General features: G+C 51.5%; 10 protein-coding genes across 10 annotated transcripts; 5 read left to right on the forward strand and 5 right to left on the reverse strand.

The window, feature by feature from the left end:
* Positions 1–794: 794 nt before the first annotated feature.
* SCP_0107830 (hypothetical protein) lies at positions 795–2,477 on the reverse strand (the record flags this gene model as incomplete). The annotated part of the gene is made up of 2 exons (XM_027753013.1): positions 795–2,119; positions 2,180–2,477. 2 exons carry the CDS (start codon positions 2,475–2,477, stop codon positions 795–797), a joined length of 1,623 nt encoding a protein of 540 aa, XP_027608814.1.
* A 1,141-nt stretch (positions 2,478–3,618) lies between these two features.
* SCP_0107840 (hypothetical protein) lies at positions 3,619–6,806 on the reverse strand (the record flags this gene model as incomplete). The annotated part of the gene is made up of 13 exons (XM_027753014.1): positions 3,619–3,807; positions 3,869–3,999; positions 4,054–4,230; positions 4,294–4,354; positions 4,408–4,638; positions 4,702–4,949; positions 5,006–5,157; positions 5,212–5,342; positions 5,393–5,499; positions 5,553–6,133; positions 6,183–6,256; positions 6,312–6,517; positions 6,575–6,806. The coding sequence occupies 13 exons, from the start codon at positions 6,804–6,806 to the stop codon at positions 3,619–3,621; spliced, it is 2,520 nt and encodes an 839-aa protein (XP_027608815.1).
* A 318-nt stretch (positions 6,807–7,124) lies between these two features.
* SCP_0107850 (ATP-dependent RNA helicase DRS1) lies at positions 7,125–9,833 on the reverse strand (the record flags this gene model as incomplete). The annotated part of the gene is made up of 8 exons (XM_027753015.1): positions 7,125–7,454; positions 7,506–7,582; positions 7,632–7,752; positions 7,818–8,004; positions 8,057–8,238; positions 8,293–8,822; positions 8,875–9,574; positions 9,624–9,833. The coding sequence occupies 8 exons, from the start codon at positions 9,831–9,833 to the stop codon at positions 7,125–7,127; spliced, it is 2,337 nt and encodes a 778-aa protein (XP_027608816.1).
* Positions 9,834–10,969: 1,136 nt separating this feature from the next.
* On the reverse strand, positions 10,970–15,054 carry SCP_0107860 (ras GEF; the record flags this gene model as incomplete). Its single annotated transcript, XM_027753016.1, has 13 exons — positions 10,970–11,113; positions 11,168–11,399; positions 11,456–11,755; positions 11,810–11,910; positions 11,963–12,566; positions 12,626–12,767; positions 12,822–12,892; positions 12,949–13,060; positions 13,115–13,465; positions 13,523–13,726; positions 13,789–13,989; positions 14,046–14,211; positions 14,263–15,054. 13 exons carry the CDS (start codon positions 15,052–15,054, stop codon positions 10,970–10,972), a joined length of 3,420 nt encoding a protein of 1,139 aa, XP_027608817.1.
* Positions 15,055–15,567: 513 nt separating this feature from the next.
* Positions 15,568–16,404, forward strand: SCP_0107870 (hypothetical protein; the record flags this gene model as incomplete). Its single annotated transcript, XM_027753017.1, has 4 exons — positions 15,568–15,872; positions 15,932–16,073; positions 16,129–16,199; positions 16,263–16,404. 4 exons carry the CDS (start codon positions 15,568–15,570, stop codon positions 16,402–16,404), a joined length of 660 nt encoding a protein of 219 aa, XP_027608818.1.
* Positions 16,405–16,911: 507 nt separating this feature from the next.
* Positions 16,912–18,100, forward strand: SCP_0107880 (alpha/beta-hydrolase; the record flags this gene model as incomplete). Its single annotated transcript, XM_027753018.1, has 2 exons — positions 16,912–17,722; positions 17,784–18,100. The coding sequence occupies 2 exons, from the start codon at positions 16,912–16,914 to the stop codon at positions 18,098–18,100; spliced, it is 1,128 nt and encodes a 375-aa protein (XP_027608819.1).
* A 635-nt stretch (positions 18,101–18,735) lies between these two features.
* Positions 18,736–20,984, forward strand: SCP_0107890 (hypothetical protein; the record flags this gene model as incomplete). Its single annotated transcript, XM_027753019.1, has 8 exons — positions 18,736–18,893; positions 18,945–19,135; positions 19,188–19,680; positions 19,730–19,789; positions 19,843–19,936; positions 19,986–20,157; positions 20,216–20,289; positions 20,343–20,984. The coding sequence occupies 8 exons, from the start codon at positions 18,736–18,738 to the stop codon at positions 20,982–20,984; spliced, it is 1,884 nt and encodes a 627-aa protein (XP_027608820.1).
* Positions 20,985–21,368: 384 nt separating this feature from the next.
* On the forward strand, positions 21,369–22,182 carry SCP_0107900 (60S ribosomal protein L15-B; the record flags this gene model as incomplete). The annotated part of the gene is made up of 5 exons (XM_027753020.1): positions 21,369–21,445; positions 21,500–21,654; positions 21,705–21,895; positions 21,945–22,031; positions 22,087–22,182. The coding sequence occupies 5 exons, from the start codon at positions 21,369–21,371 to the stop codon at positions 22,180–22,182; spliced, it is 606 nt and encodes a 201-aa protein (XP_027608821.1).
* A 550-nt stretch (positions 22,183–22,732) lies between these two features.
* SCP_0107910 (Probable glycosidase) lies at positions 22,733–24,664 on the forward strand (the record flags this gene model as incomplete). The annotated part of the gene is made up of 14 exons (XM_027753021.1): positions 22,733–22,980; positions 23,029–23,064; positions 23,118–23,129; positions 23,183–23,299; positions 23,352–23,386; positions 23,450–23,491; positions 23,546–23,589; positions 23,648–23,720; positions 23,784–23,827; positions 23,885–24,050; positions 24,102–24,242; positions 24,294–24,308; positions 24,367–24,452; positions 24,509–24,664. The coding sequence occupies 14 exons, from the start codon at positions 22,733–22,735 to the stop codon at positions 24,662–24,664; spliced, it is 1,215 nt and encodes a 404-aa protein (XP_027608822.1).
* Positions 24,665–24,810: 146 nt separating this feature from the next.
* SCP_0107920 (hypothetical protein) lies at positions 24,811–26,295 on the reverse strand (the record flags this gene model as incomplete). The annotated part of the gene is made up of 8 exons (XM_027753022.1): positions 24,811–25,451; positions 25,506–25,539; positions 25,604–25,666; positions 25,736–25,812; positions 25,871–25,930; positions 26,010–26,057; positions 26,124–26,196; positions 26,263–26,295. The coding sequence occupies 8 exons, from the start codon at positions 26,293–26,295 to the stop codon at positions 24,811–24,813; spliced, it is 1,029 nt and encodes a 342-aa protein (XP_027608823.1).
* Positions 26,296–26,363: the final 68 nt, after the last annotated feature.

Here is a 26,363-nt window from a genome sequence, read left to right on the forward strand (position 1 = left end):
TCTCCGTGTGCAACGATCGCAAAGTGAGTACGACCACTCCACGCCTAGATCAATGTCACTTACGACCATATTGCTTATTGCCACCTTATGGCCCCCATGACATAGACAGGTGTCAACGGCAGGGTAGATGATCTGCATCGAGACTAGACCACCGTGCAATCACTGATGGGCTCTCACAAGCGACGCAAGAAGTCGCGCCATGGCTGCTGTCAAGTCTATCAGGTTTCTTGGAACCTTCTTTGCCAGCGCCCCGCGGCTTGGCTGTATCGCATTGTTACCCTTTCGTCCACTCTTGTATCTTCCGTTTCTCAGCTCGCCGTGCGGCCACAAGACCCATTCAGACCCACGGCGGAAATATTCCTTCTTTCCGGACCTGCTGTGTACAACTCATCTTTTTGAATTTGAATCGGAGATCTCCTTGGCTGTCTTCCGCGCAGTTGGCATACCATCATACTGTCATATTTCATCAGGAACCCGGTCTCGTCTACCAAGTACCGAGTCTGCACAACAGAATTTGACGGTATATACAATTTTCAATACGATGTATATATGTAGATACTCTATCTATGTGAGTACGCCCAGAGCTAGCAAAGCAAAACAACAGACCAATGGTATATTACAGCACAATAATATCCTACAGGAAGTTTAACTTGGAATCAGAGAGCAATAAGTCATAGTGCGGCGCATGGGTTGTCTACAAGGTTCGGAAAACATTAAATGGCGTAAGGAGCGTTTCCTGTTAGTACATCGTGAAATTGTAAAGGAGCGGCGTGTAAGGAAGGTAAGGAAGGTAACTATGGCTGCATATCGCTGTCATCGATATACAGCCTGGCCCGCTTTGAGGCCGAACCAACAGCGACACCCATACCGATGCCGCGAGCTTCAAGAGCCTCCACCGCCGCCTTTGCAGCTCCTTCGGAGGATTTTTTCGACCGCGTTCGTGTTCGGCGCAAGGCACCAAATGCTTGCGCCTTGATGACTGCGAGGGTACCGCAAATCGGTGGAGGACCTGGAGAAGGGGATCGAGAGGCACGCGCCGACGAAATGGTGCTGCGTGCGCGAGATCGGGTAGAATAGGTGTAGGATGGCGACTCGCTCTCGTCACTCTCCCGGCCACCCGAACCATTCTCGGCGCGGGAATATGGGGATAGAGTTTGAGCGATTGGACGGTCAGGCGCGGTGTTGGTGCGACCACCGAGACGATAGCGGACAGCATCACCTCCTGGTGCGGCAATAGGGATGTCGGCGGTGCCGCCATGTAGTGTCAGTTCAGGAGCATGAGTATGACGGCGGAAATTGAATTCAGGACGGTCCTGGACGAGACTGCCCTCGGGGAATGTGAACTGGAAGGGTGCTGGAGCGAGAGACGTGGATGAAGTGGACGTTGGTGTGGACGCTGCTGGAGAAATAGACCGACTCATGGGGAACATGTAGGATGAATTAAGAGACGTTAGAGGGACCTTTTGGTCTTCGACAAGCGAGAAACGGTTTGGGTAAGCCAGCTCTGACGATGTAAGAATTGGAGATTCAACAAAGGTGGGAGAGTGCGACGAACTGCCACTATCGAGCGCACCGGCATCGTTAGCGGCTGGGCCACCATGCCCCGATGCCTGCGCCCATGCTCCTTCGCGGCTGGATCCGTCGAGAGGGTACGGGTATTGATCATATCGTGTCATCCTGTGCGAGTCCATGTGCTGTGAACGACCTTCACCTGAGGTGTCCGTGTCCACGCTGCCCGCAAAACCTAACGCTGGTGACCGCTGGGGATAGTCTTGGCCATTCCCATGATATGAGCCACCACCAAGGGAAGTTGGGTGATCGCTGCCACTGGGATAACGCATACTGTCGTCGGCATAATGACCGACATGACCCGTATTCATGGAGGTGGCAACGGCGCTGGGTGGTGGGTGAACAGAGTACGGCGGGGCAGGAGGGAAATCATCTCCTTGATCACCGCCGGGGTCGGGAGCCCTTCCCTGCCAGTACTTCCTCAGCTGTCGTTCGCGATGTTTTGCCTCCTGGCGCAGACGACTATTCTCCGAACGCAGATCGGAGGTCTCGCGCTTCGCTTCGCGACAAGAGTCCTGGAGTTGAATGACAACGGATTCGAGGTTGGTGACTACAAGTCAGGAAAGATCGATGAATATCTGTGCGAGTGGAGATATCGGTGCCGTCGAACCTGTCTCTTCGAGAGTAGCAATGTAGTTTGCACGGCGAGCACGGAAAGCAGCTTGGGCGTCGGCGTTCTTCTTCTTTCTGAGTGCGGCCTCTGACATGCGGCTAGCACTGTCGTCGGAGCCGGCCTTGGAATTGGTAGAGCTGGGGCTCGGGGGCATCAGAGCAGGAGAGAGGACGGCGGCAGTCACAAGAAGCGGATTAGAGCGGGATATAAATTGGATGGAAAAAAGAACCCGAATCGAGGGCACGAGGAGGAGGAGAGAGGGTCCTGGGCCCTCTGCGACGCTACCACGGCACATAAATTCCACATTTATTTTTCGCGCCGGTCACGCTCCCCCGCTATTATTTGATCCTTTCTGCGCTCGTTCCCATGAATCCCATCAAAACAATTCCGAGCCTAAACCACATTTTCTTCCTAGGACCGAGTCCCGAGCACAGAATCCGCAAAAGTGGCCCACCAGCCCGGGACAAATAGCACTCGCTCCTGCGCGTGTGACCCAGGCGCGCCTCTTCCCGCAATCCCCGGCCCACGCAATGCGCACGTGTATCCCTCTTTTCTCTCTCTCTTTGCAAACATATCAGACACGCCCGCTCGTCGTGGTCCTACTCTAGTCCGCTGTGTCCGAGTCGTGCTTGAGCGGCGTCCCCGTTTGCGTTCGATCACACATACTTACCGCATTAGGCCACAAAGTACACAGCTCAGATCATAGCGCAGCGGCACGACGACGACGATAATTTGCTACATACCTGTTACTTGATGCGGCGTGAGAGGTGCAGCAAGACTGTGGTCATCTCTTCACCGGCGTGGACTCCTTTGTGTTTCATTCGCGCAAGTTGGAACTGTTACCGTGACGGCCTCTAGTAACTGTGTCTCCTCCAGGCTCACACTCTGGATATTACTCTGGACCCTGCGGGGCCGCTACCAACCGTGCATGCAGTCGGGTACCCTTTTCTTGTCGACAGCTGCCTCCGCGCAATGCATGGTGGGCCATCACTTGTGATAACAAGGAATGCCGTTATGCGGGAATTCGCTTGCCTCCGGCTTTGTGGACCCTGAATCGACTTGCAGGAGACTGTCGCATGCGCATCTTAGTGTTTCTTCAGCTCCGGTTCCAGTGAACGTCTGTGCCTCACTACTTGCCCTGGAGTTCCGACCATTACCGTCGTCGGCAGTGGATTATCGGACAAAGCCATGCACACACGCCGCAGTAGAGTGTCGGGTCAAACGTGTGCATTCCATGTAGTGCTATGCAAGCCATTCGCGGTCGTCTTCTTGGGTGGCTTTGTGGAGAAAGAAGCCACTATTGTTTAGCCGACAGATCGCTGCCCCCCAGTAGAGCTGTCTCCGCAGACCGCCGTGACAGTTGCTCCGTTTATTCAACACGCACCGCTTCACATGGTAATCTCACAGCAATATCGACGTCTCTGCCAGGTAAGAGTTCATTGTCCAAGCTCGTCCGTCTCGTCCTCTTCTCCTTCCATGTCAAATATCTCCAGGCTCATTCCCGCCTCATCTAGGACGCAAGCGACTCGACGGCCGACCCTTCCATTAACGGCAAGGGTGACCTTTCCCTCCTTGCAGCCGGCCAAAGTGCGCGCCTGAACGATCGGCATAGGTACAGAGGACAGCTAAAAAGGAAAAAGATTTTGCGATAAGACCGTTGCTTCAAAACTTTCGCTTAAGAAATACCTGGCCATCGCTCAGCCGCTGCATAACTTCCATGTTCAAGCCTTCTCGGGCCAGATCATTTACGTACCCCTGTAATTGTATCGTTTCGTAGGATAAATCCGAATAGCTGACCGTTGCGATCAGTGCTTGTCCTGTGTATCACGATCAGAACGCGCATTCACAATGCGGCAGTTATCTCCACTGACCGACTTCTCGGGGCCTGTAAACGACAATGAAGTTTTTGTCGTCAAAGAATTCCGCGTTCAGCACATCAACCGGCATCTTGCTGTCGTCCTGCATAACGCAGCTTTCGAGCACTGCAACGCTGACTTGGAGAGGTGCTGCGGCGGCTACGCGAGCGTGTTCTAACCGAGCCAGACACACTTCGAATAACGAATAAGTGAAAACCCGACCAGTCACTGGACAAACGGTCGAAGAGCACTCACAATAACTCCGTTCTCCCACACGGGGTGTCTGCATCACGAGGTACTGCTGAAAGGCGTCGGGCTGCGGATCTTGGTGAACAGACCAATATAGACTTTGTTTCGTGTCTCACTAACCTGATCACTGCTCTGTACCGTTCTGTCTCGTAGTGGCAAATCTCTGGGATCCTCAGAGCTCCATGTGTTCTTGACCCGTAGTGGAGGATAGGTCGGCCCGGACAACACAACTGCTGAGCGTGCGGCTCCGTTAGCAGCTTCGCCGAATATCCTCTGGCAACGCGTCGCTAACTCCTGTATCAGCGAATCAAGGTTCCGATCCAAATGTGATAGGTCTTTCTGCCTGGCATCCTACACAAGGTGGACAGCATGAGTGGACGGAACGGAACAGGTCCATCAGCAATCACGGCTTACTGATTGCCATGCTATTTGTTCTCGATCCTTGAGAACGCTGCGTGCGCGTTGAAGCACCGTTGTCAGGTCATGCTGATCCCCGAGAACACCGATATCCTGAGGCGAGAATCGCGGAACCGGCCCCATGAACCATTTGTCGATTGGACTGACGACCAGGCCTGACATCAGGTAGTCGTTCACCTCCAGCATATCGTGCTTAGGGGGAGGCTGAGTATGAGCTTCAGTAGAAGAATTGGCCCTCGACGTCTCTGCGAATATGTCAGGCGCTGTCCACCGCGGTGATAGAGACCTGGCCCTGACGAACCGTACTTCAACCAACTCATGAACTCTTTGAAGTGTGTCAGCTCCCGACGGGCAGTCGCGGTAAGCCAGCTGGCCATCACTATCGCTCGCTCGGTCAATTCCAGACTAGCCGCGACGTCGCGAGTCTTTATCCGAAATAATGCATATTGAGACCTATTCAAAACTCCTGAGCAGAGGACAATACAATTAAAAAGAGAGGACGCTCACAGCTGAGACCACCCGTGCACTTCCTCTAAGAGCAGATGTAAGCGCTGGCAAGCAGGAGCAACTCGCTTCTCCGAACAATCGCGCAGCTTGATCAAGGCATCAACCATCGTTGATTCCCACTTTTGAATAGCCTGCGACGGGGTCGTCAGGAGGAAGTCACAACTATGAGATGGCAAGTTACCCTCTCACTCATTTGTTCTCCGCTTCCGAGATAGTCTGAGAGAGATTCAGACGCACGTCCTGTGGTTAGAAGGCACGTCAAGTCTAACATAGCATGCGGCTCATCCACTGACGAGAAAGATCAAAATCTCAAAGGAGACGATCTACAATGACGCACTCACCGCCAAATTGGTCTTTCTGCCTCTCTTCCAATGCCCGTACCCATTTGGGACCCAGTTCCCGAGCGCCATGTTGAGCATCGGAGCCGAACCATGCCTCGCGCATGTCTTTCACCACACGCATGACGTACCATGTTAATTGACGTACAGATGACGATACTCTCGCCACATCACGCAAGATTCGCTGTCTCAGCTGCGGTAGTTGAATTACGACAGGTGGAAGACATGTAGCCTGTGCCGCGGAAGATCGAGGATGCACAAAGAAGATATCCTTCTCCTTATAGAGAGAAGTCGTTGAGGAGTCGAACCCTACTACAACGGCGCCAAGTGGATAGCTGCCGTCGAGATAGCAGTGCAAGTGGCCTAGATCGTCAGATGCCACCAAAACGCTGTTCACATTGGAGTCGTCCATCTCATCCAACTCTTCTCCTGGCCTTGTCTGATCGCCGCCAAGCTTCGACTGTTTGATGGAGGCGGAGAGAGGATCTGGTGGAAGCGTTGGCCAGCACAGTATAACTTCTGGGATGGACGATTTCGCGAGCATGCGTGAATGCGACCCCTGGAAGGCGAACAAATCGGTGGCTCTAATGGATATTTAGCAACTATGCAAAAATCAATTTAGGCGATCCATACGTCAGTGGTTGTGATTCATCCTGGAGATGGTCCAGAAGCGGTTGTCCTCTGAGTATGGAATGCGCCGAGCCTGTCTGGCTTACTTTAGTCAATCTACGTCGTAGCATTCATGTCACTTAGGAAACTTACAATGATGTCTCCCCGCTTAAATATGTCAGGGATGCTGCTCGTTGCCTCTTGTTTTCTCTCTTGAAACCACCAAACGTCGGTCAAGTGATAAGTTCGCCCGAGCAATGTTAGAGGCGGAGAAATTGTCAACGTGCGCTCCAAGCGTCCGTCCTGAATGGAGTGAAGAGTAACCTTGGGTGGATCATGGGTGATGGCAATGGTCTGACCTTCGGAGCAAGGAAATCATTCTTCCGAACTGACGAAATTACTGCCTGCGCACGTACCATCGGGACTCCAACCAATTCCTGTAACTTCATCTCTGCTAGAGCTATCCAGTTCAACGTCTACTTCCCACTTCTTCGACCCTTGCATCTTCCAGAGACTGATCCTGTCGTTACCACCAAGACGAGTGACAATGACCAGCAGATCTTTGTCTGGGCACCAAGCAGAACGTAGTAAACGTGCTGGTGACGGTAGATGAATGAATGCAAGAGGGGCAAAGGAATTGCCATCCATGATAGATATAAGAGTGGTGTGCCGTCACTCAACCAGTTTTGTAGCCAGTGGCCGTAGAAGCTTCGTGTGATCACACAGCCTAAGATATCGTTCCAACAGATCAGACTTAGTCAACTCCTGACAATATTGAGTTCTATACGGCTCGATGAATGGTCGAGTGAAAGGAAATGGATCGGAGCGGTGGTGAGCTGCAGTAAGTCTGACGAGGTGGAATGCCGCGGACCGCGTGATCGTGACAGTCGCGTCGCGTCGCGTCACGTCACCCTCACCACACTGACACCTACTGACACTGACACCCATAACAATATAAAGCCTATTCTATTTTGTTTGCCGCTTTCCACCCTTCTTTCCACCCATTCCACCGACAATGTCTCCCCTTTTCGCTCGCACACCCTCCCTGGCAGTTTTCTGCCCCATTTCTTTATCGAATGAACCTCCACCAACCCGTCTCTTGCCCGACTTCTCCTTCTTTTCTTTCTTCCTGCTAAACTGTCGCTCCGGTTCACCAATCTTCGCAGGTCGCGCGGTCTTCTTCGCTGACCGGACAGCTGCTCGGATCGCACCGCTCTCACCGGCCTCGTCCTCTTCCAGGGCCATCTTACGACGTTTCACTCGTCTCGAAAGGCCTGCAAATTTGTCTCGTTTGGGCTGCCGTTTACCTTGTTCAGCATATTGTTTCCGTGCTTCTGGTCTACTCACCTTGTCAGCAGCCACCTTCTTCTCTCCGCCTCGTTTTGCTGCGTTGAAGCCAGTCTCGTATTGTTGTCTGCTCACAGCTGCAGATCATGTTATGTGACCGCACCAATGGCACCGTTTATATCTCACCTTCAGCCTTCGCCTTCTCAGCACCGGACTGGAACCATGTTCTTGCGGGACGCGCAAATATCTCTTTTTCGTGCTCAATCATGTTCTGACCCTTCTTAAGTTCCATCTCAGCTTGGCGAAGCTGAAGGTACGGAGACGAAAGGCTGTTAGATACATACTACGATAAGCGATAGTTATCCCACGTACTTGCTTTTCCTCTTTCTCTTCCTGGAGGATCTCGGATACCTCTTTCTTCAGCCCATCAAGTCTGAGAGACCACTTTGCAACAGCTTCTTGGGGTATTTGGCGGTGTCGAACCTTGTCTTCAGCAGACGCATGCTTGATCGCAAGCTTGAGCAACTTACGGTCGGCTTCGCCAACCAGTGTTACCGACCTGTAATCACTCATCGCATCATTCTTATCGCATTAATGAGATCACCACTCACCGTCCTTTCAATCCTGCGCGAGCAGTTCGACCTACTCTGTGCAGATACTGAGCAAGCTGGCCGGGCATGTCGTAGTTAATGACTGTCTCAATACCCTTGATGTCCAAACCGCGCGACGCTAAGTCAGTCGCCATCAAATATTCAACGGCAGCGTCTCTGAATTGCTGCAGCGCTTTCAGGCGCTATGCGTATGGCCTGTCAGTGCAAACAAAGTCAGAATGAGGGACAGGACCTACTTGTTCCTGACTCAAATCGCCGTGCAGTTCGTCACACTTCATACCCAGTAAAGTGAACACAATTCGCATCTGATGCGCAAGTTTCTTGCTGCGAAAGAAGATAATGACGCCCGACTTGAAGGTTCTCTTGCACAGGGCCACCAGGACTGCTGATCGCTCAGCTTCCTTGCCAGCCTTGATACGTACAAATTCTTGGATCAAGCCACGAGCGGTAGTACGCTTGGGATCGACAAATAGTCGTACAGGTTTGTTAAGGGACATCCTGACTAGTTCGTCGACGGAATCTGTCATAGTTGCAGAGAATAGCATCGTTTGCCGCGACGGAGGACAGGACTCGATGATTTCGGTCAATTCGGCGGCAAATCCATCCGACAGCATCCTATCCGCTTCGTCCAGAACAAGTATATCAAGAGCTTCGAGAGTGAAGGATGGTGAGTTTCTGAGGTGGTCGATCAAACGACCAGGGGTAGCAATAATAACATCCGGCCGAGTACGCAGAGTAGTTTCTTGAGCCTTCACAGACAAACCACCTACTCACAGCACGGTCAATCACGCCATGATAACCTGCTTGCGTGCACGTACCGACGACCAGACAAAACCGTATGTCTGTGTGAGCAGCCAACTTGGTACCGACTTCGAAGCACTGCACACCCAACTCTCTCGTTGGCACAAGCACTAGACACCGCGTTGCAGCAGCTTTCTTGCCTCGTTCGCGATACATAAGTCGCTCTAGCATGGGAATGATGAACGCCGCCGTTTTCCCAGACCCTGTTACTGCATTTCCGACGACGTCCTTCCCTAGTAATGCCACGGGAATGGTGGCTGACTGTATGGGGGTGGGAGCGCGGAATCCAAGGTTGGTTATGGACTTGATGATTGGCCTGGATAGGTTCATTGATAGGAATGAAGAATGTTCCTCCGGAGGAGCGATGTCCGAGGCGAAGAAAGCAGCCTTGCGCTCCTTCTCCGCTTGGGTTTCTGGCTCTGATTCATCGTCGGACGAGGCGTCCCTCTCACCTTCGTCCTCAGTCACAGAATCATCTCCAGACTGCTTTTCTTCGTCTTCTTCATCAGATGTTGCTAGAGGATCTTCCTCGTTTTCGCTTCCTGCCAGGCCAGCGAACTCCTCTACCTCCGACTCACTTTCCTCTTTGCTGTGCTCGCTTCCCGTCGCTTCGCTCGAGGACTCTTCGCTGTCATCATCTGAAGCATCACGTTTCCTCTTTTGCGAGGGTGATTTGAGCTTTCTTCGAGCTATAATATCATCAACAGATATTGGTGCCTTGCAGCACTTCAGTGGGTGACAGACTACATACGTGGAGTTATCGTACCGGTTTAGAACCCTTCTTGACTAAATCTTGCAAATCCAAGGATTTTCCAAGAAAGTCCGCATAGGGATCACCCGTCAAATCAAACACGAATTCCGGGTTGAGTTGAGCATCCTCTGCGTTTGTCTGAACGCCCTTTCCCGACTTGGATGTAAATGGTACGTCCTCGCCGTCAGAGTCAATGGTCATCACAAAGCCGTCAGTGGCGGCCATGGTTTGTTGCATTTCCAGGTTTCTTCCGAAGTTAAAGGTGTACACTGTCACGGTAGGAGTTGTATCTGTAAAACCGTAATTTCCTGCACGCACGTGACGCAACGCGTCGACGATCAAGAACTTAACTCATGTGCATGAGTACCCGCGAACAACAGCCTGAGAACGTCCGCAACTTTTCGAGGACTCTAAGCTTCAAAACAAAGTCGCTGAAAATGAAGTTTGGACGTAGAAAAAAATACGCAACGTAGTGCTATGGTTAGGGGATGGTGTAATGAGAACTCTCCGCGGTTCAGCTCTGTTAACTTGTGGCCGCCCGGAGGGAGTGTCCTCAACTACAATTCTGCCCTTCATCCGCAATTTAGAAATCCCCCCAAAGTGTTGAATAACGTTCACAATTTAGATTTTTGTTTTTGCTGGGTCAGACATCTGAGCTCTTGTAGAATTTGCTCAGTTCCGAGCCTGAAGCGCAACCCAAAGATACTGAGGCTTCGTTCAAGCTACGAGGGCCGGATAATTCACATAGGCATCACCACCCATACTGTTGTTGTACGAGAACGACACTGATATGGGCGCTGAGAAGGGGTATGCCTCGCTGCAGGGAGATGCGCCATGGTCTGGCCGACTCGGAGGCTCTTTCGAACGATGCCCGCATACCTTCTATTCGTCAGATTGTCAACAGCAGATTACATTGCAAACTTTGTATCTTTCGACCAACGCAAGACAGAGTCAAGCTTCAATATTTCAGGCCTTCAGGTCATCTAGATTAGTGGAGATTGGTCCGTTACAACTCAATCACGACCATCGATCGCACATCGATCTTGGACTTTGAAAGCCGCGAGAAGTCTGACGTTCAAGTCGCACCTGATTCATGGTGGAAAATTGACGTGCACGTCTTCCGCCTTGCCTGGTACGTACACACAACTCGATCGCATCGGGCTTCTTAAGCTTGGTCTTGAACTTGTCCCATGTTTGCGTCGTTCATGAATCGTTAACCAGAGGTTACAAACAACGAGCAAAGCATCTTCGACGATAGCAAGTACAATCCTAAGTACAATAAATATGATCCGATCAAAGAACCGGAGGAATGGGAGCAGCGATGGGCACAGACATGCAGACCAACCCAAGGATAGGCACAACTAAGGCTGCCAGAAGAAAATCTTGCGCAAGATTTGCGGTTCCTTCGGATGATGCGGAGTATCGCGAGAATATGTCCGTGGTGTTGCAGACCTATACCCTTCCTCTCCGTCCGAATCGGGAGGTGCGATCCTAGATCGTTGCATCTGAAAATCGACGAGATCGATAACAGCCACCTTGTTACGAAACGGAAATCTTACCTCAGTGTCCATGAGCAAGTCCTCATTGAGGAAAAGCAGGAGTTTGCATATATTCTCCCGCGGGGGGTACTCATATTCGCCAGACTCGTGACATCCCCTTTGGCAGTGGGTGATGGCATCGATGAATCGTGCCATCATGTTGAATTTGGCCCAATGAATCTTATTAGGATCATCATCGTGGTAATCTGAATTTCCTTCGTGTGCACGAATTAGGTCGGACAAGTGTATCTCGCTGGTCACCAAAAGGATTAGCAAGAAAATCAGGACGAAAATCAGGACGATACCCACAGTGCTGGTATACAAGGTCCATCTGTATTCCGAAGAGCCATTCGATACTTCTGATGGGAACGCACGGACTGGAGGAGTTGGTCAAATGACTGGAAGGACTTCCAGAGCTCTGGCGATCGGGATCGAAACATTTCTAACGCCGGATCGCCTTCATACGTAGCACTGTTAATTCCTGCAATGATAGCGCGCAAGGCAGAGTAATTGTGCATGGCACGTAGCCGGTTAGCAATGTCGACGAACTTCTCGATCTGCCGAGCACGATGCTTTAGTTTATCGTGACACAGGATGAAGCTGACCACCCTGGAACAGAAGATGAGCATAGTGCATGGCTAGCACGGTATATGGCCTGCACACCAAGTGGCAATGTGATTCGACACATGATTGTACTTCGCAATAGTATCCGATTCTGGGTCCTTCCTCCCTTGGACAAGCACATGCTGCAGCCAATGTCGAGGCTGTAATCGACTACCTCAACACAACATAAATACGTACGAAGGTAGGACACACCTCGATCTGAAGGAAGAATTGGCTCTCTATCCGCGAGATCTCTTGGGCAATCTCCTGGGGGTCAATGGCATTAAGCTCTTGGGCCATGGCAATGAGCTGTTTCAGCTGCTGCTTCGCTGGGATGTATGCACCTCCCTCAAAATGGCCAATACCTGTTGAAGACGTCATGGAACTTCCTATGAGTGCCTTGGCCGTTAATGGTAGGCTGGCTTTGCGCTCGCGGGATGGGCCTGCCGTCGGACCATGTGAGGTGGGAGGAACAGCACCAACAAGCAATCCATCGTCATCCGTGGGGAATTGCGAAAGACTGCTGGACAAATGAGAGTCTGTGTCCAGCATAGAGGTGTCCAGCGTAGAGAAGCTTTCCTCATCAGATAAGACAGAGAAAACATCACTTTCTTCATCTACTCTGAGTGCCCACGATTTATCTCCGTCATTAATATTAGGCACCGAGTCGACAAATGGCTGGAAATCCGAACCGTAGTGCAAAAGATAAGTCTTGGCCAGGATAGACTTGACAAGCGCAGCCAGGGCACTATGCGCCCCAGGCACAGCAAAATCGTTTGGAAATATCTTTATCCAGTTATCCAGAAGAAGACAAATTCTGCAGAAAATGTCCCTTAAGTGCGATGAGGAGTACTGAGACCTCATATATCTACGCACCTCATCTGAGCAAAACATGCAAACATTGGATCTCCGGATGGCTGATCCAACGCGCGCATGCGCTTCTGCATCGCAAGCAGGATGCTACGCGGACTTGCGAATCGGCGGTAGGTGAGAAGAAAGTGAGATATAAATACCGGATCTGTATATTCAGTCATCAAACATGTTACCTGCAACTTCTAAGGATACACCGCACCGTCATCGCTGACAGCCATGAAGAGGAGCTTGTTGAGAAGTTCCTCAAGTGTCATCCATGGTGGAGCTCGTCTGCGATTGACGAATGAGTGAATGCCTCTCCCAATACATCAGTCACAGGAGCTTACGATTCTCTGATAGAGACATCTCTCATGGATTCGTTTATGTCCTCAAAACCAGTCTGCGGCTCTGATCCACTAGCACTGGGAAGGACATTCAAGGACCCCTTGCTCCGCACACCTGGTGCACCGATCATCGCACTACGCACGCCAGCATGCTGCTCCCGCTGCTCACGTTTGGCTTTTTCATGCTCCGAAAATATGTCACTCGTTGAGCGAGCACGCGTTGGAGATGTAGGAGTGGAAGGCGTATGGGGACCTGACGATGTGGGCGACGGGATATGGAATAAGCCCGCAGGGATTGGCGTCTGTCCCGTTGCATGCGGAGATACTGAAGACGGAGCCTTTGCGTATGGCTGGGAGATTGACATAGAGTGCAACTGCGCCGATTGCAAGGTGACTCCTGAGGCGGTCGGCGTAGCGGACGATGCGCGAGAGATATCCCCTGCTGAGGGATTCTCAAGAACTGCAGGTGACGCTGGATTTCGATATCTATCGCGTTCAGTCCGCATCCCACCTCGGTTATCTGTGGCAGAGGCGTCACTACCAAATATTGACAAGTCGAAATGGTAGGATCACTCGCCCAATGCATGGAAAATGGCCTTGAAGATCCAATCGAAAGCGTCACGCATCTTACCCTTACCAAAAGAATGTGAATTTGTGACCTCGACCAGACCAACGTCATACGATTGGATGACCTCCAACGCATGTTGCGGATCAACGACTGCGTCTAAGTCAGATTTGCAAGCCAGTACCACGGTTGGAAGCTTCAGACCACTGAATTCACCTGAGAAATGCAACCAAATGTGAGATAGTGCAAGTATCTAAATGTGAGGCTGCGATACTTACGCAGAACAGTCTCCACCGGCAGGAAGGACTCTTCACGAGCGGCATCATAACACACCAAAATTCCGTCCAACTTCGGTCGTATATCGGGCCATACGTTTCCCTTCTTATTCAAGCTAAGTGATGCAGTGTCCACCTCCAACACCTTGAAAACGCGTTCTGGGGTATCTTGGCTGACGGAGATTCTTCCGCTCCGGGAGGTATCTGCGTGTGGGAGTGAGTACTCGTGAACAGAAATATAAGCCGAATGAACACGTTACAGATAAATGCGTCAACTCCGAACTCCGGGGTGTCGGAGAGGGTGATGGTCTCAGGCTCAGAAAGGCCATATGCCTTCAGGCCTTTCCGTATCACAGTGGATTTTCCGCATCGTGCTGCGCCCACAACAGCAATAGTGACAGGAGGGGGTTGCCAAGGTTCGATGTTCTGATCAATTTGTCAAAATGATGCCGCTACAACATCTCGGAAAGGACCTACAGAAGGTATCTGGGTATTGACATGCATGAGTGCCCTTTGTTTGATCATCTTGTGGCTCAAACTGCTGCTTCGTGCCGGAACGATGGGTGCAGGTGGCTGGCTGGCATCGATATTGGGGAAGGAATTCGTAGTTTGGAGGCGTGACGGAAGAACAAGTTCGCCAGGAGGGAGAACCACATGACGCATCGCAGCTTTAGCTTTGCGCGGGCGCTGACCAACGCTCTCCGACTGCTCCACGTCCGACTCGTCAAAGAACGAAGATACTTCGCGGTCCTCAACGTTAGTGCTCGTACCGTGCAGAAGTTGGGGTGGTGAGACACGTCCGTCGCGACCCCGCAGCGGCGCACGAAAGGTACTGAGTGGCACTTCCGACGGTAGGGTGGAAGTTGAGGACCTTGGTGTAGTTTCCTGTGGTGGAAGGAGATGGGAGGTCACAGCGCTGGCCGGGCCTGACCGAGGCGTTGGGCTAGAAGGTTGCCTGTGCTTGATGAATGAGTCGACGGAGATCGACTTCCTAAGGGTCGATGGAAGAGACAAAGAGGATGGAGGAGTGAGTGTGAGGAAGGAGACGGAAGCATTAGTAGTGGGGTTGCCATTGGCGTTGACCGAGGGAGACTCTTGAGTGGTTTGGAATGTGTCTGGAGAGGAAGGAGAGCGAGACGCGGGTATCGGCACACGACTTGAATAGAGAGACGGTGTAGAAGTATCGGAGAAGTGAGAAGCGTCTGGCATGCGGATGGGTGGTAATGACGGAATCTCGGGAAGGTCGATCTGGTGGCTTTTCGCGGTCATGTTAGACTATGCGTAGTCATAGGGCCAGTACAATAGGTGGAAGACAACGTAGGAGACGATTTGGGGACGGCGTGTGATCGACGGCGGCGGCGGCGACGACGACTAGTACTCGGGCGTTGTTGGCCATGGACGGCGCCAATTGAATCTCATTCAGGATCTCACCGCCCTCACGTGACTTCCCTCACCGAATTCCTTCAGCTTCTGCATCTTCCGTTTTCAGTCTTTTGGATACTTTCTCGCTATCTCTGCACAACTCTGAACGTTGTCCCATGGCATTGATGCAGCCTTTTTTCTTACCCCCGTTTGCGATGGGGCGATTACATTCGCAGGTTGTCTGTCCGTAGTCTCGAAGTCAACAGTCAACTGCATTGAACGTCTTCAACAAATCTCGGATACGAAATTCTAGTCAAAAGGTCAATAGCCAGTCGATAACAAACTAGAGATGATTTACTTGCATGTTTCACGTGAGCGTGCATTACCTCCTTCACGCTTTCGCAGACGCGTGTTTTCCGCATGCACTCCGGCCTGCCCTATCATGCACGCCTGCACACCTCAGCATTATATCTTGCGTACCCCTTCGACCGTACTCTCTTCGCAATAGTTCCCCTGGCTTCACTATCTGCTTCACCTTCGTCTCCCCCGCCCGAGCCCGGTCCTCTTAAGATGAGACAACGGCGCTCAACGCACAGGGCTAACTGCCATCCCTACCTCTTCACGCTCATCACCCTCACCGCTATGGCTGAACTAGGCCTTACCGCCTTTCTTATCAGTGCGGGGAGCGAGATCCACACCTGGGCCAGTCCAGGATATTATTCCCTGTCTGTGCTCCTCCATCCGAACTCTGTCTTTGAAGTTTTAGTTCTAACCTGCTACTCAGCCTAATATTGCTTTGCGTTGAGGCTGCCTGGACGCTCCTTTTCGCTGGTGCATATGTACTCTGGGTCGTTGACGGCGCAGTGCACGTTCTGGCCAATGTAGCCAGCTCTGTCATATGGCTGCTGCTCACCTCCATTCTATGGGTGCGTTCTGCAATGGGACAGATTTATATCGACATGTTGACGTTCTCATCGTCAGGGTGCTGGCACTGGGCTTATACATGGCAACCGGATCAGTAGCAACTGTCCTGAGCATGCCCCTCTTTCGCGGTTCGTCCCTGAACGCGTTCCCTTCCATCCGCCATACGAACTGAGCATCTCTGCCCCGAGTAGGTGTCGCCAGACAATGACCGTCGAGGCGCTCGGCTGGACCGAATTTGGCTTGTGCTGCCTGACACTCAGCGCAACGATCTTGTGGTTGAGAACCGGATTGGGGAAGAGAAATCATGTCAAGGATTCGCGGACTTTCGTATAGCATGACACACTCCGTCAGATATGCGTACTGTTCGTTAACGTTGCGCTCTAGTGCATTATGTGTTATTCCCCGTAAACGGTATGCCTACTATCCATTAGAAAGGAACAATTGTTTTCCGCTAACTAGAGGCTGTATCTATGAGTTTATGCCTACTACTCTCAGTACTAGCGATAGTTTCGTTTCCTATTCAGTGAACACGAACTTCCTAGACCATATAGAGCGACAACGCAGGTAGTTGGGTAGGTAAATCAGATGATTAGCAGCTTGGTCGAGCGTTCGGCAAGTCCCGAGCTCTTATTTAGACTTGAGTACTTGAGTGCTCTGACAGTGACAACGAACAAACTACCGGTCCTCTCCTCTTTGTAAGGCTATAGACTCTAGGTTCACCCTCGTTGCATTTAAAGAAGCTGTGGAGTGGTATGCTGCATCACTTCATCTAAGCTTTTGGAATCTATATTCAACGCCCCTTGGCTCCGCCACCTTCCAGCATGCGCTCATACCTGTGTCATGTCGAACATGTTCTGTACCCTATTCTCGCGTCGCCCCAAGGAAAACCTCACGCCAGCTCAGAAACGCATGTACGCACTAGAGCGTCTCGACAATTATCGCACTCTTGCCAGGCTGACTGCGACGCGTTCACGATACACTCTCACTTCGTCTGATCTCGTCTCCGCGGAGCTCCAAGTCGAGCTAGCCCAGCTGGGTCAATTCGCTGAGCTGGCATACGCTTGGCTGGATCCAGAATTTGTCTTCGCAAACGTTGACGTGCTGTCTCGGACGAATTTCCCATTCGAAGGATACGATGCATTACAGGAAGCAACGTTAATCTCATCTTTCCGAGGCGTAGTGGCGGACGTACCTGCACTCGTGATATATCGTGGGAGAACGCGCCAGCTTGTAGTTGGGTTCTCTGGAACGGCGTCCCTCAGGCAGGGATTGTACGACGTGCATGCAAACATGAAAGCACATCCCTCGGGGCCCGCATGTGCGGTGCACTCCGGATTCTGGAAGATGTATTTGGGCTGCAAAGCTCAGGCTTTCGAGGGTGTTCGAAAAGGTTTGCGCGAACATGAAGTCATCGAGTTGGTCGTCACGGGCCACAGCATGGGCGCCGCGCTAGCCTTCCTGTTTGCACTAGATGTTCTCACTGCGGACCCTCCTCTTCAACCTGGCTTGAGGGTAAAGGTTGCTGCATTCGGCTCACCTCGGTTCGGTAACGAGGCGCTTTCTGGAAGGTGGCAGGAAATCGTCGAAGCTTATATGGCTGCAAATGGTGAGAATGCCGTAACAGATTACCTGGTGAAAGCCTACAACGACGGTGAATATGTCTCGGTGTGACCTGTCAGCTGTGATAAGGCACTGAATTGAGATATTCTAAGGAATACCGTCTCTTCCTCCATCCATTTTTGGGTACGCACATCTTGCGAGAACGGCTCTATATTTTTACCACGGCCAATTGTTTCATACCCCTGTCTCTCAGAGGGAACATGGGGTGTTTAATGTGGCAGGTGACGCGCTGGATCCTGCTCGAGTGCCAGAGCATCCTCGCGGTGGACATAACTATTACAACGGCCGGGATTGGGAGAAAATTATTCGGCGGATGCGCTGGCTAAAGCAGGTGATGGAAACAGGGTCCGGCGAATGGGAAAAAGGGTATATATCGCAGGTTGCCCAGGCTGAACGCGTACGGAAATGAGGGAATTCGAATTCGACACTTCGAAGGTCGAACTCGACGGCGCCTGTGAGGACCCCGGATTATAGGTGAACAACCCTGATCCGGCGAGCCCAAAAATGTCTAAGCGCCGAAACCCGAAATTCGACCTTTGTCTGGATGAAATCAGGGTGAAGTGCCAATTTCCCCCAAATCTTGTGTGGATGGCGGCATCAGGCTCCCGAAAGCGCCATTTTGGCGCTCGCCGAGGGCTCTATCGGGCCAAAATGTCCGGACCAGCACCAGGCTTTTCAAAAAATTTCTCCCAAACTGTCTGGATTATATCAGGGTTGTGCGTGGATTTCGCCCAAAGTTTGTCTGGATGGCACTCAGGGTTCCCCACCTATAATCCGGGGTCCTCGCCTGTGGCAGCAGCCTGAGAAAGGGGTTTACCTCATTTGATCGGCTAGATCCGGGACCGACCGGAGCCCTTCGGACGTCCCTGCCGATATCTGATTAGATGAACATTCTAACGCCCTTATCTGATAACTTGCCATCTCCCATCAACTCACCCTCCCTATAAGCTCGAGGCACTTCCCACTGGTGCCCCTTCCCACAACTCCCAATCTCTTCTCACTTTTTCTCCCCTATAATCCTAGTGTGCGCTTTATGCGAGCACTATGCACTCTACTCGCGACCATCATGATTCGGCCGAAGCTGATCCACTCCTTGTTGAGGCACCAGAGCAGGAATATGAGCCTCCATTTCCTGTGCGAGCCTTCATCGTTAGAGCGTTGGCTCTGCTGTGTGCGTGTTCTTTGAGTGTCGGGAGCCACTAGTAAGCTCGACTTGTAGTTTCTCCTTGGCGTCGTCTAATAATCATTATCAGTGCGCAGTATATACTCGGTCCTCTCAAATCCCGCTTGTCAAGAGAAATGGGAACAGACAACACGGAGTTCTCACTCCTGATTTCGGCCTTTTCACTCAACAGTACCTGGACACCTCTGGTGGGCGGTATACTTGCCGGCAGGCTAGGCACGACTTATACTAGCATCCTTGCGACGGGAGTTATTTTCCTGGGTTCGTTCCATTCCTGATGTGTTTATAGAGTCTCGCTAATATGCGGGTGCAGGACAAACTTTGCTTCTGATCGGGAACCTTGCCTCTAGTGTCCGTCTCATGACGTTCGGACTTTTCGTCTTTGGATTGGGCGTAAGCCCGCTGGCTGTGGTTCAAGAAACGATCATAGTGCGCTTTTTCAGGTCTCACGGCCTAGGTGTATCTCTAGCCCTTGGACTCGTTGCTGGCAAGGGAGCATCGTTCATAGCCGCTCGTACTTCCTACCCGCTTTCTGAGAGATTTGGCCCACATGCACCCTTCTACATGTCGACTTTGCTCACTGCAGTCTCATTCGCAGTAAATCTAGTTTATCTCTTCGCTTCCAACTGGCTGGTCCGTGGTGCCAATGCAGAGCTGGAGCCTTCCGAATTGCGCGTGGAAGCTCTTAGGCGCAAACAAGCGGGCGCTGTCGAAAGTCTTTCAGAAGCGGAGGCATTGAAGAAGGTCGCAGAAAAGCGGAAAGTTTCAATCAGAGACATGTCGAAGCTTGGCGACGTTTTCTGGGCGTGAGTGATCTAGCTCTCGTCTTCGGAGGGTCAATTAAGACTCTGCTAGCTATATTGGGCTCAATGTACTCTGCGGAGCGATCTGGGCTCCTTTTGCACACCTTGCAGCGTAAGAACTTGCCGGGAACTTTCCGTTCGGGTCAACTTATCATGGTTGCTCAGGAATATCATAGAACGAAGGTTCGCAATGACCGAACTGGATGCTAGCACCACAGCGTCCTATGCACTGTCAGGTAGTGTAATTCTATACCCCATGGTGAGTTCATCGCTTTTCTTCGCGGAAAGTCTTCTGACATTGCTCGCAGACCGGTTGCATCGTGGATCACGTCAAGAAGCGTGGAATTGTCGTGCAACTTCTCATGATATCCAGCGCACTTACTCTCTTATGCTATCTCTGGCTTGCCCTACCGCCACAGTGGACAAAAACACCGGACCCTGCCATAGCGTCGTTCGCGATTGGTCATGGGTTTTCCCCTTGTGAGTGCTCCGACAAGATAATTATCCCAAGTGACCGAGATCTTTAAATTTTCGTCAGTGCTCCTCGTCGTCATTGTCCTTCAACTCGTTCCCCACAAGTATATTTCAACAACCCTTGGAGCCCACAAGGCAGTACGTACACGAGCACGGCTTCGCGACAAGTTCACTTACTCATATGCGTGAAGCTTGAACAAACTGGATTTGTGATCTTCCAAACACTCGCCGGCGTGATGCTGGACCTCAACAAAAAGAAGGCCGTTGAATCGGCGGCTTCCGATCACGGCCACGACGTGCAATATCTCCTCAATGCTTTCCTCGTTGTCAACTTGGCGCAGCTTGCTGGCATTTTCGGTCTCGCGCACCTCGAACGTCGACAGAAAGAAGCTGCTTTCCGTCGTGCGAATGCTTTACTGCCTCCTGATGTGCACTCGAGCGACGAGGAAGAAGCCCATGACTGGCTCAAGGTAACAGACGAGAACCGATGCCGGCGAGGGAGCAGAGTATCTCGCTCAAGGAGTCGAGGTAGTATATTCGGCCAGCGAAGCGATCCGCCGACCTCAAGTTCGGAACAGGTTGTTCCTTTGCGACGAGATCCCTCCCTTCCACCTTCACATCACCGCTTGTCCCGTTCACCTATCAAGAGCTATTCCAATGGACCGGTACGTGCTGTACGTACTAAGGTTGAGGTGCGGCGAGGACAGATATGCAGCGTGCTCTGTGGGGTGCTTATATGCTTTGCGTGGGTGTTGTTCTTGAGCACTGCGTGGTTGAGATTGCGATCGAAGGAGGAAAGAGCTAGCACGACCGGGTTTCCAACGACCTCATGACACGTCTTCAATGATTTTCGTCTTGTATAGAGCTCATGTGTTGTATGTACTATGTACTAGTATTGGGATCGTGTAACACTAGAAAAAATTGGTTCCTCGCTCTGTCGGTGCACGAATGTGCGTTCACGTGATCTTTCTCAGCGCTTCACTTGGAAGCAGGCAGGAATCGCCTTCAATAACTGACCCATCCGCCCAATCCACAAGACTCTGACAGGTAAGCTTGCGGAATCATTCGTAGTCCTCCATGGTGCTGCTGTGAACTTCCGAGGCGGTCGGTTGGACCGGAATGGAAGTGGAAAACGATGGATGGATGAGGCGGAGGCAGGATGATACGGCCAGTTTGAGCATTGGGATGACACTGTTTTCTGTTTTCAGCCCGCAACTATGGGTGCCTACAAGTATATCGGCGAGCTGTACAAAAAGAAGCAGTCGGACGTCCTCCGATTCCTTCTCCGTGTGCGGTCAGTTCAGTCTTTCTCCCGCAGCGAATTTATTCCGATTTCTTACTTTTACAGATGCTGGGAATACCGCCAGCTGAACGTGATCCACCGGGCCTCACGTCCTTCTCGCCCCGACAAGGCGCGCCGCTTGGGCTACAAGGCTAAGCAGGGCTATGTCATCTACCGTGTGCGTGTCAGGAGGGGTAACCGCAAGAAACACGTCCCCAAAGGTGTGCCATCTTTGAGTTTGTCCTCTATTTCCTTTCAACAATATGTGCAGGCGCTACATACGGCAAGCCCGTCCGCCAGGGTGTCAACCACCTCAAGCCGCAACGTGGCCTGAGAAGTGTTGCGGAGGAACGTGTCGGCAGACGATGCGGAAACTTGCGGGTGCTCAACTCGTACTGGATAAACCAGGATGGTGTGTACAAATACTACGAGGTCATCCTTGTCGATCCCAACCACAAAGCTGTATGTCTTTCGCTCTGCTATAAGCTGTTCGTCTCTCATGGTAATGTAGATTCGACGGGATCCTCGCATCAACTGGATTACGAAGCCGGTGCACAAGCGCCGTGAGGCTCGTGGTCTTACCAGTGTTGGCAAGCAGGTACGTTTGGCACCTTGTATAATTGTTAACTTTGTGCTCATTCGTCATTTGTTAGAACCGCGGTTTGGGCAAGGGTCACCGCTACAACCACACTCCGGGCTGGTCGACCTGGAAGAAACACAACACGCTCAGCCTTCGTCGCTACCGGTGATATGTTGTCTACTGCATGCTGTTTGTTTTCTGTGGTATCTCTGCCTCATGTCCTGTCATGTTTGCTATGAATGTATGCCTTCATCCACCATGCCGGGAAGAGATGCCGATCGTGTCCCGCCGTTGCACGCGTCCCCGAACAAAAGGCGACGCCGTGATAAAGTTAGCTTCACTTGGGTCCGACTGCGACCGTGAGAGATAAGTAGAGAAGATCTGAAGACGTTGAGCGCTCTGCCGAGAGGTCCGCCCGACTATGGCACGCCGACAAAACGTGTTCTCGGCGTGCGTTGAGCTGGACTACTAATTCGTACTGACTATTCTGCCGGGTCTGTACTAGTACTGCCCTCGCTCGTGTCTTCTGCGGCGTGCTTTGACCGAGGAACCGGGACCCTGCCTCATTGCGCATCATAGCCTCGTCGCTGGACACATTGCTCTTCATTTCAATGCACCACTACTATTGAGATCAATCTCGGTGTCCTATATCACACCTGGACTGCGGTTCATTCATATGGTCTTGTACTTCACTTGCATCCCAGTGGCAACTTGATACCATGTATTTGACGATTCCCTTGACGCTGATACCTTTACTTGCCGCTGCACCAGTACGCGGCGCGTTCTCTGGCCTCCCAAATAACATATCTTTGGGATCGCGGGCAGGTCTGTCGTGGTTGTCATATCTTTTTGCTACTGCCTACGCAGCCTCCTTCGAACGACGGGCGAATGGTTCCGAGACCGATACCAATGGAACCACTTTCGTGTGGACCGTCCAAGATGTCTATCAAGGACAGACTTTCTTCGAGTACGTGTAAACGCTCTAGAACTTAATGCAAGGTTCACATGGCTACAGTCGTTGGAACTTTTACACTGGTTCTGATCCTACCCAGTACGTCTGCCTACACGCCATTACAAATGTTCCTGTTGTCTGATTGTGCGCAGTGGTTCAGTCAAGTGTGTTCCCTGTTTCTGTAATCTAGAAGTTTGAGACTGAATTCATTTTGAAGTTATACCGACCGGGAAACCGCTTATGCCGACGGGCTTTACTATGTAACTGAAGACAACATTGTAGTCATGAAAGGCGATAACACAACCTGGTTAGCGGAAGGGGGATATAGGAACAGGTAGTTCTGCGCGAGACTGGTCAAATTCTTCAAGACTGACTCTTGCTACGAGTGTCCGCATTTCAAGTCAAGCAGTATACAATACTGGTGGGACACCCCAATTTTGAGTTTTCCGATGCGGGACAATCCTCTAATGTATTTTGACCTCAGGCCTGTTCATCCTTGACCTCAACATGGCACCCTGGGGCTGCGGTGCGTGCTATCATATGGGAAGGAATTTTGATGCCTTACCTGCCCCCATCTAAGGTGTCTGGCCCGCGTGGTGGACAGTGGGCAACAACTGGCCATTGGTGAGTACTGTCATAGTCCTGCAACACAGATTGTCTGACATCCAGCTTCTATGAAAAGCAAGGAGAGATTGACATCCTCGAGGGTGTCCACGACAATGAACATAATCAGGTGACGTGGCATACAGGACCGAGTACGCGTAGAAACGATTTTATCCTCACTACACACCAGTTAATGCTGCATCTATGATTATTAGACTGCAACCTGACACAGTCTGCCAATTACACCGGAACGATCGTGGTAAGACGACTTCAACTTTCATGTATCAACATAATGTATTGTCTTCTAATGTCTCAGGAAACCAACGGCAATCCCAACCTCGTCTGCAATTGCGTGAATGATTACAACAGTAACGCCGGCTGTGGTGTCACGGAATGGAGTCGAGCATCGTATGGTCCTATATTTGACGCACAGGGAGGTGGCGTCTTTGCGATGAAGTGGGACGACCAAGGAATCGCAATTTGTAGGCGATAGCATCAATCCCGCTACTGCTAATCCTGACATGACTTTCAAGGGTCTTTCTATAGGGCTGCTATACCTCAGGACGTCACCGATGGGTTACCTGATCCGTCTACGTGGGGTGTTCCGGTAGCATTTCTTGCGCCGTCTGCGTGTGACCCAATTACAAATTTTGTGGATCACAGTATAATATTTGGTGAGAGGAAAAGTCGGTATGCTGTTTCTCATTGACTCATACTGTATGCAGACATCACATTTTGCGGTGTGTCCATCTTCGCACGGAAAATATTCTTACATCTTATCTCACGTGAACATGACAGGTGACTGGGCAGGTAACTCATATAGTACCGCGGCAGGGTGTACGGGGACATGTGCAGAGCATATAATGGATCCAAGCAACTTCGTGGTGTGTGTTCAGCTTAGAGCGAGTTGTCCTAAATCTGACGACACGTTGTGCGTCAGAATGCGTCTTGGCATATCAACAGTTTGACTGTGTACAAAAAGCAGACGCTCAATGGTCAAATCAATAACGGGGCGCGCAGGCGCGCCAGCTTCGATGTTATGCCATGGCTGTCTCTGGCTGCGGCCACTTTCGCGCTCGGGTGGGCCGCTGTTTAAGCATTTGAGCAGTTGGGCAATACACCCATTTGTAGATATTTTTATGGCAATCATGTAGCTCACGAATAGAGATGAAACCTTATTGTATGAAGCAGGTGGTATCAACTACGACAAACGGGTAGATATGCAGGAGCTACATATTACGGTTAGAGCTTCACCTTCCAGACCTGCTGCTCAACATCCGCGATAGACTGCAACCTCTGCTCCCCTGGCTCTGCGAAGCTGGCTCGAATGGGAGTCACACTTACCCATCCTTTCAAGATAGCCCATCCATCAGAGCCGACAGGAACAGTGGATAAAGCGGGATTGATAAGATCCTGCATGTCAGGTGCAAACTTGAACAGCAAGTTGCCTAAATCCTTCAACGGTGTTTCTTTCTCGCCCAAACTCGAACGGACATCGTTCGGACCATCTAAAGCATCGGGACCTGCGGCAGACATAGGGCTGGCCGCCTCACGCGGTGTGTGTACCTTGAACAGGCTTCCATAAGAGTTACGCCACATGTGTGTCCAGCAGATCGGCAGGCCCTCCTCAGTCAACAGGTCGTTTATCAGGGGGATGTTCACATTGTAGAGGTCCACTTCGCCATTGCGAAGTCCACCCTCATCCTCACCCCAATTCTCCCAGAGGTGCCGCACAATCTTGGAGCTCAGCAGGTGGGCAGGCTCTATCAGGGTTGTCGGCGTAGGTTTCAACACGATGCCATAGGAGAGGGCGATTGATCGTAGTCGAGAGAGACTGGACGAGAGGGCGGCACCAATGGTACCAGATGAGAGTGCGAACGCCGCTGCGGAAACACGTTAGACTTAAGTGCAATAGGCGTCCTGGCAGTAAAGCTCACCAGAACTGTTACGGCCGTGGTTTGGGCCCGATATCTGGCGAATATAGACGGTCGTGAGCGTCCTTCACAATAGAGAAATGCCGGAGGTCACAACGGACCAGTAAATCAATCTCCTCGGGGTACAGATTATGGAGGGCGATGTTCGCGCACGTTGCCGGTGTCTACACAGCGGTATAATGGCTTCGGTACTTCGGAAACATGAAGAGGAAGGAGAACCGGATATCACTTACCCCATCCAGCAGAATCCACTCCGCAACTTCATCGTCCTTCAGAGGTCTAGGCTGTTGCGAAACTTCTCCGGCTCCATCTGCGAGTATCTGGCGTCAGGCGTGTTTCTGTGACATTCATAACGATACACGACGCACCAGGATCTCGGGGATAGTAGTACTTCCCGCTGATGATATCATGAATCTGATACGCCTTCCCTACACCACGCACAAGGTGAGCACAACCGCGTGTAGAGAGATCGTCAAGGCGAAGCATCGAAGAGTCCGTCCAACTCACCGATCCACGACTTCTGCGTGCTCGGAATCACAACTCGCACATCCCAGCCTGGAAAAGATCGCCGGTAACGATATGCTCAGCACATCATTGCGCACGACGCAAAATCGTACGCACAGAGATCTCTCGTCAGATGGCGATACAGGCCGTAGATGTAAGGCGAGTCCTTCCCCGGGGGACCGTCATCATTCTTCGTTATCGCAGACCACAGTAAGAATCAACCACATAAGATCAGCAGTGGAACTGGTGTACTTGCAGTCAATAACACTCTCAGTTTCTTTGAAGACATGAAAGGGTAGAGCCAAGTTCACAGGCCTCATGATGCTTAGCCGTGACCATTCTGTGCAAGTACCATCG

Source organism: Sparassis crispa, assembly GCF_003851025.1.
Source record: "Sparassis crispa DNA, contig_000000F, whole genome shotgun sequence".
Classification (NCBI taxonomy): domain Eukaryota; kingdom Fungi; phylum Basidiomycota; class Agaricomycetes; order Polyporales; family Sparassidaceae; genus Sparassis; species Sparassis crispa.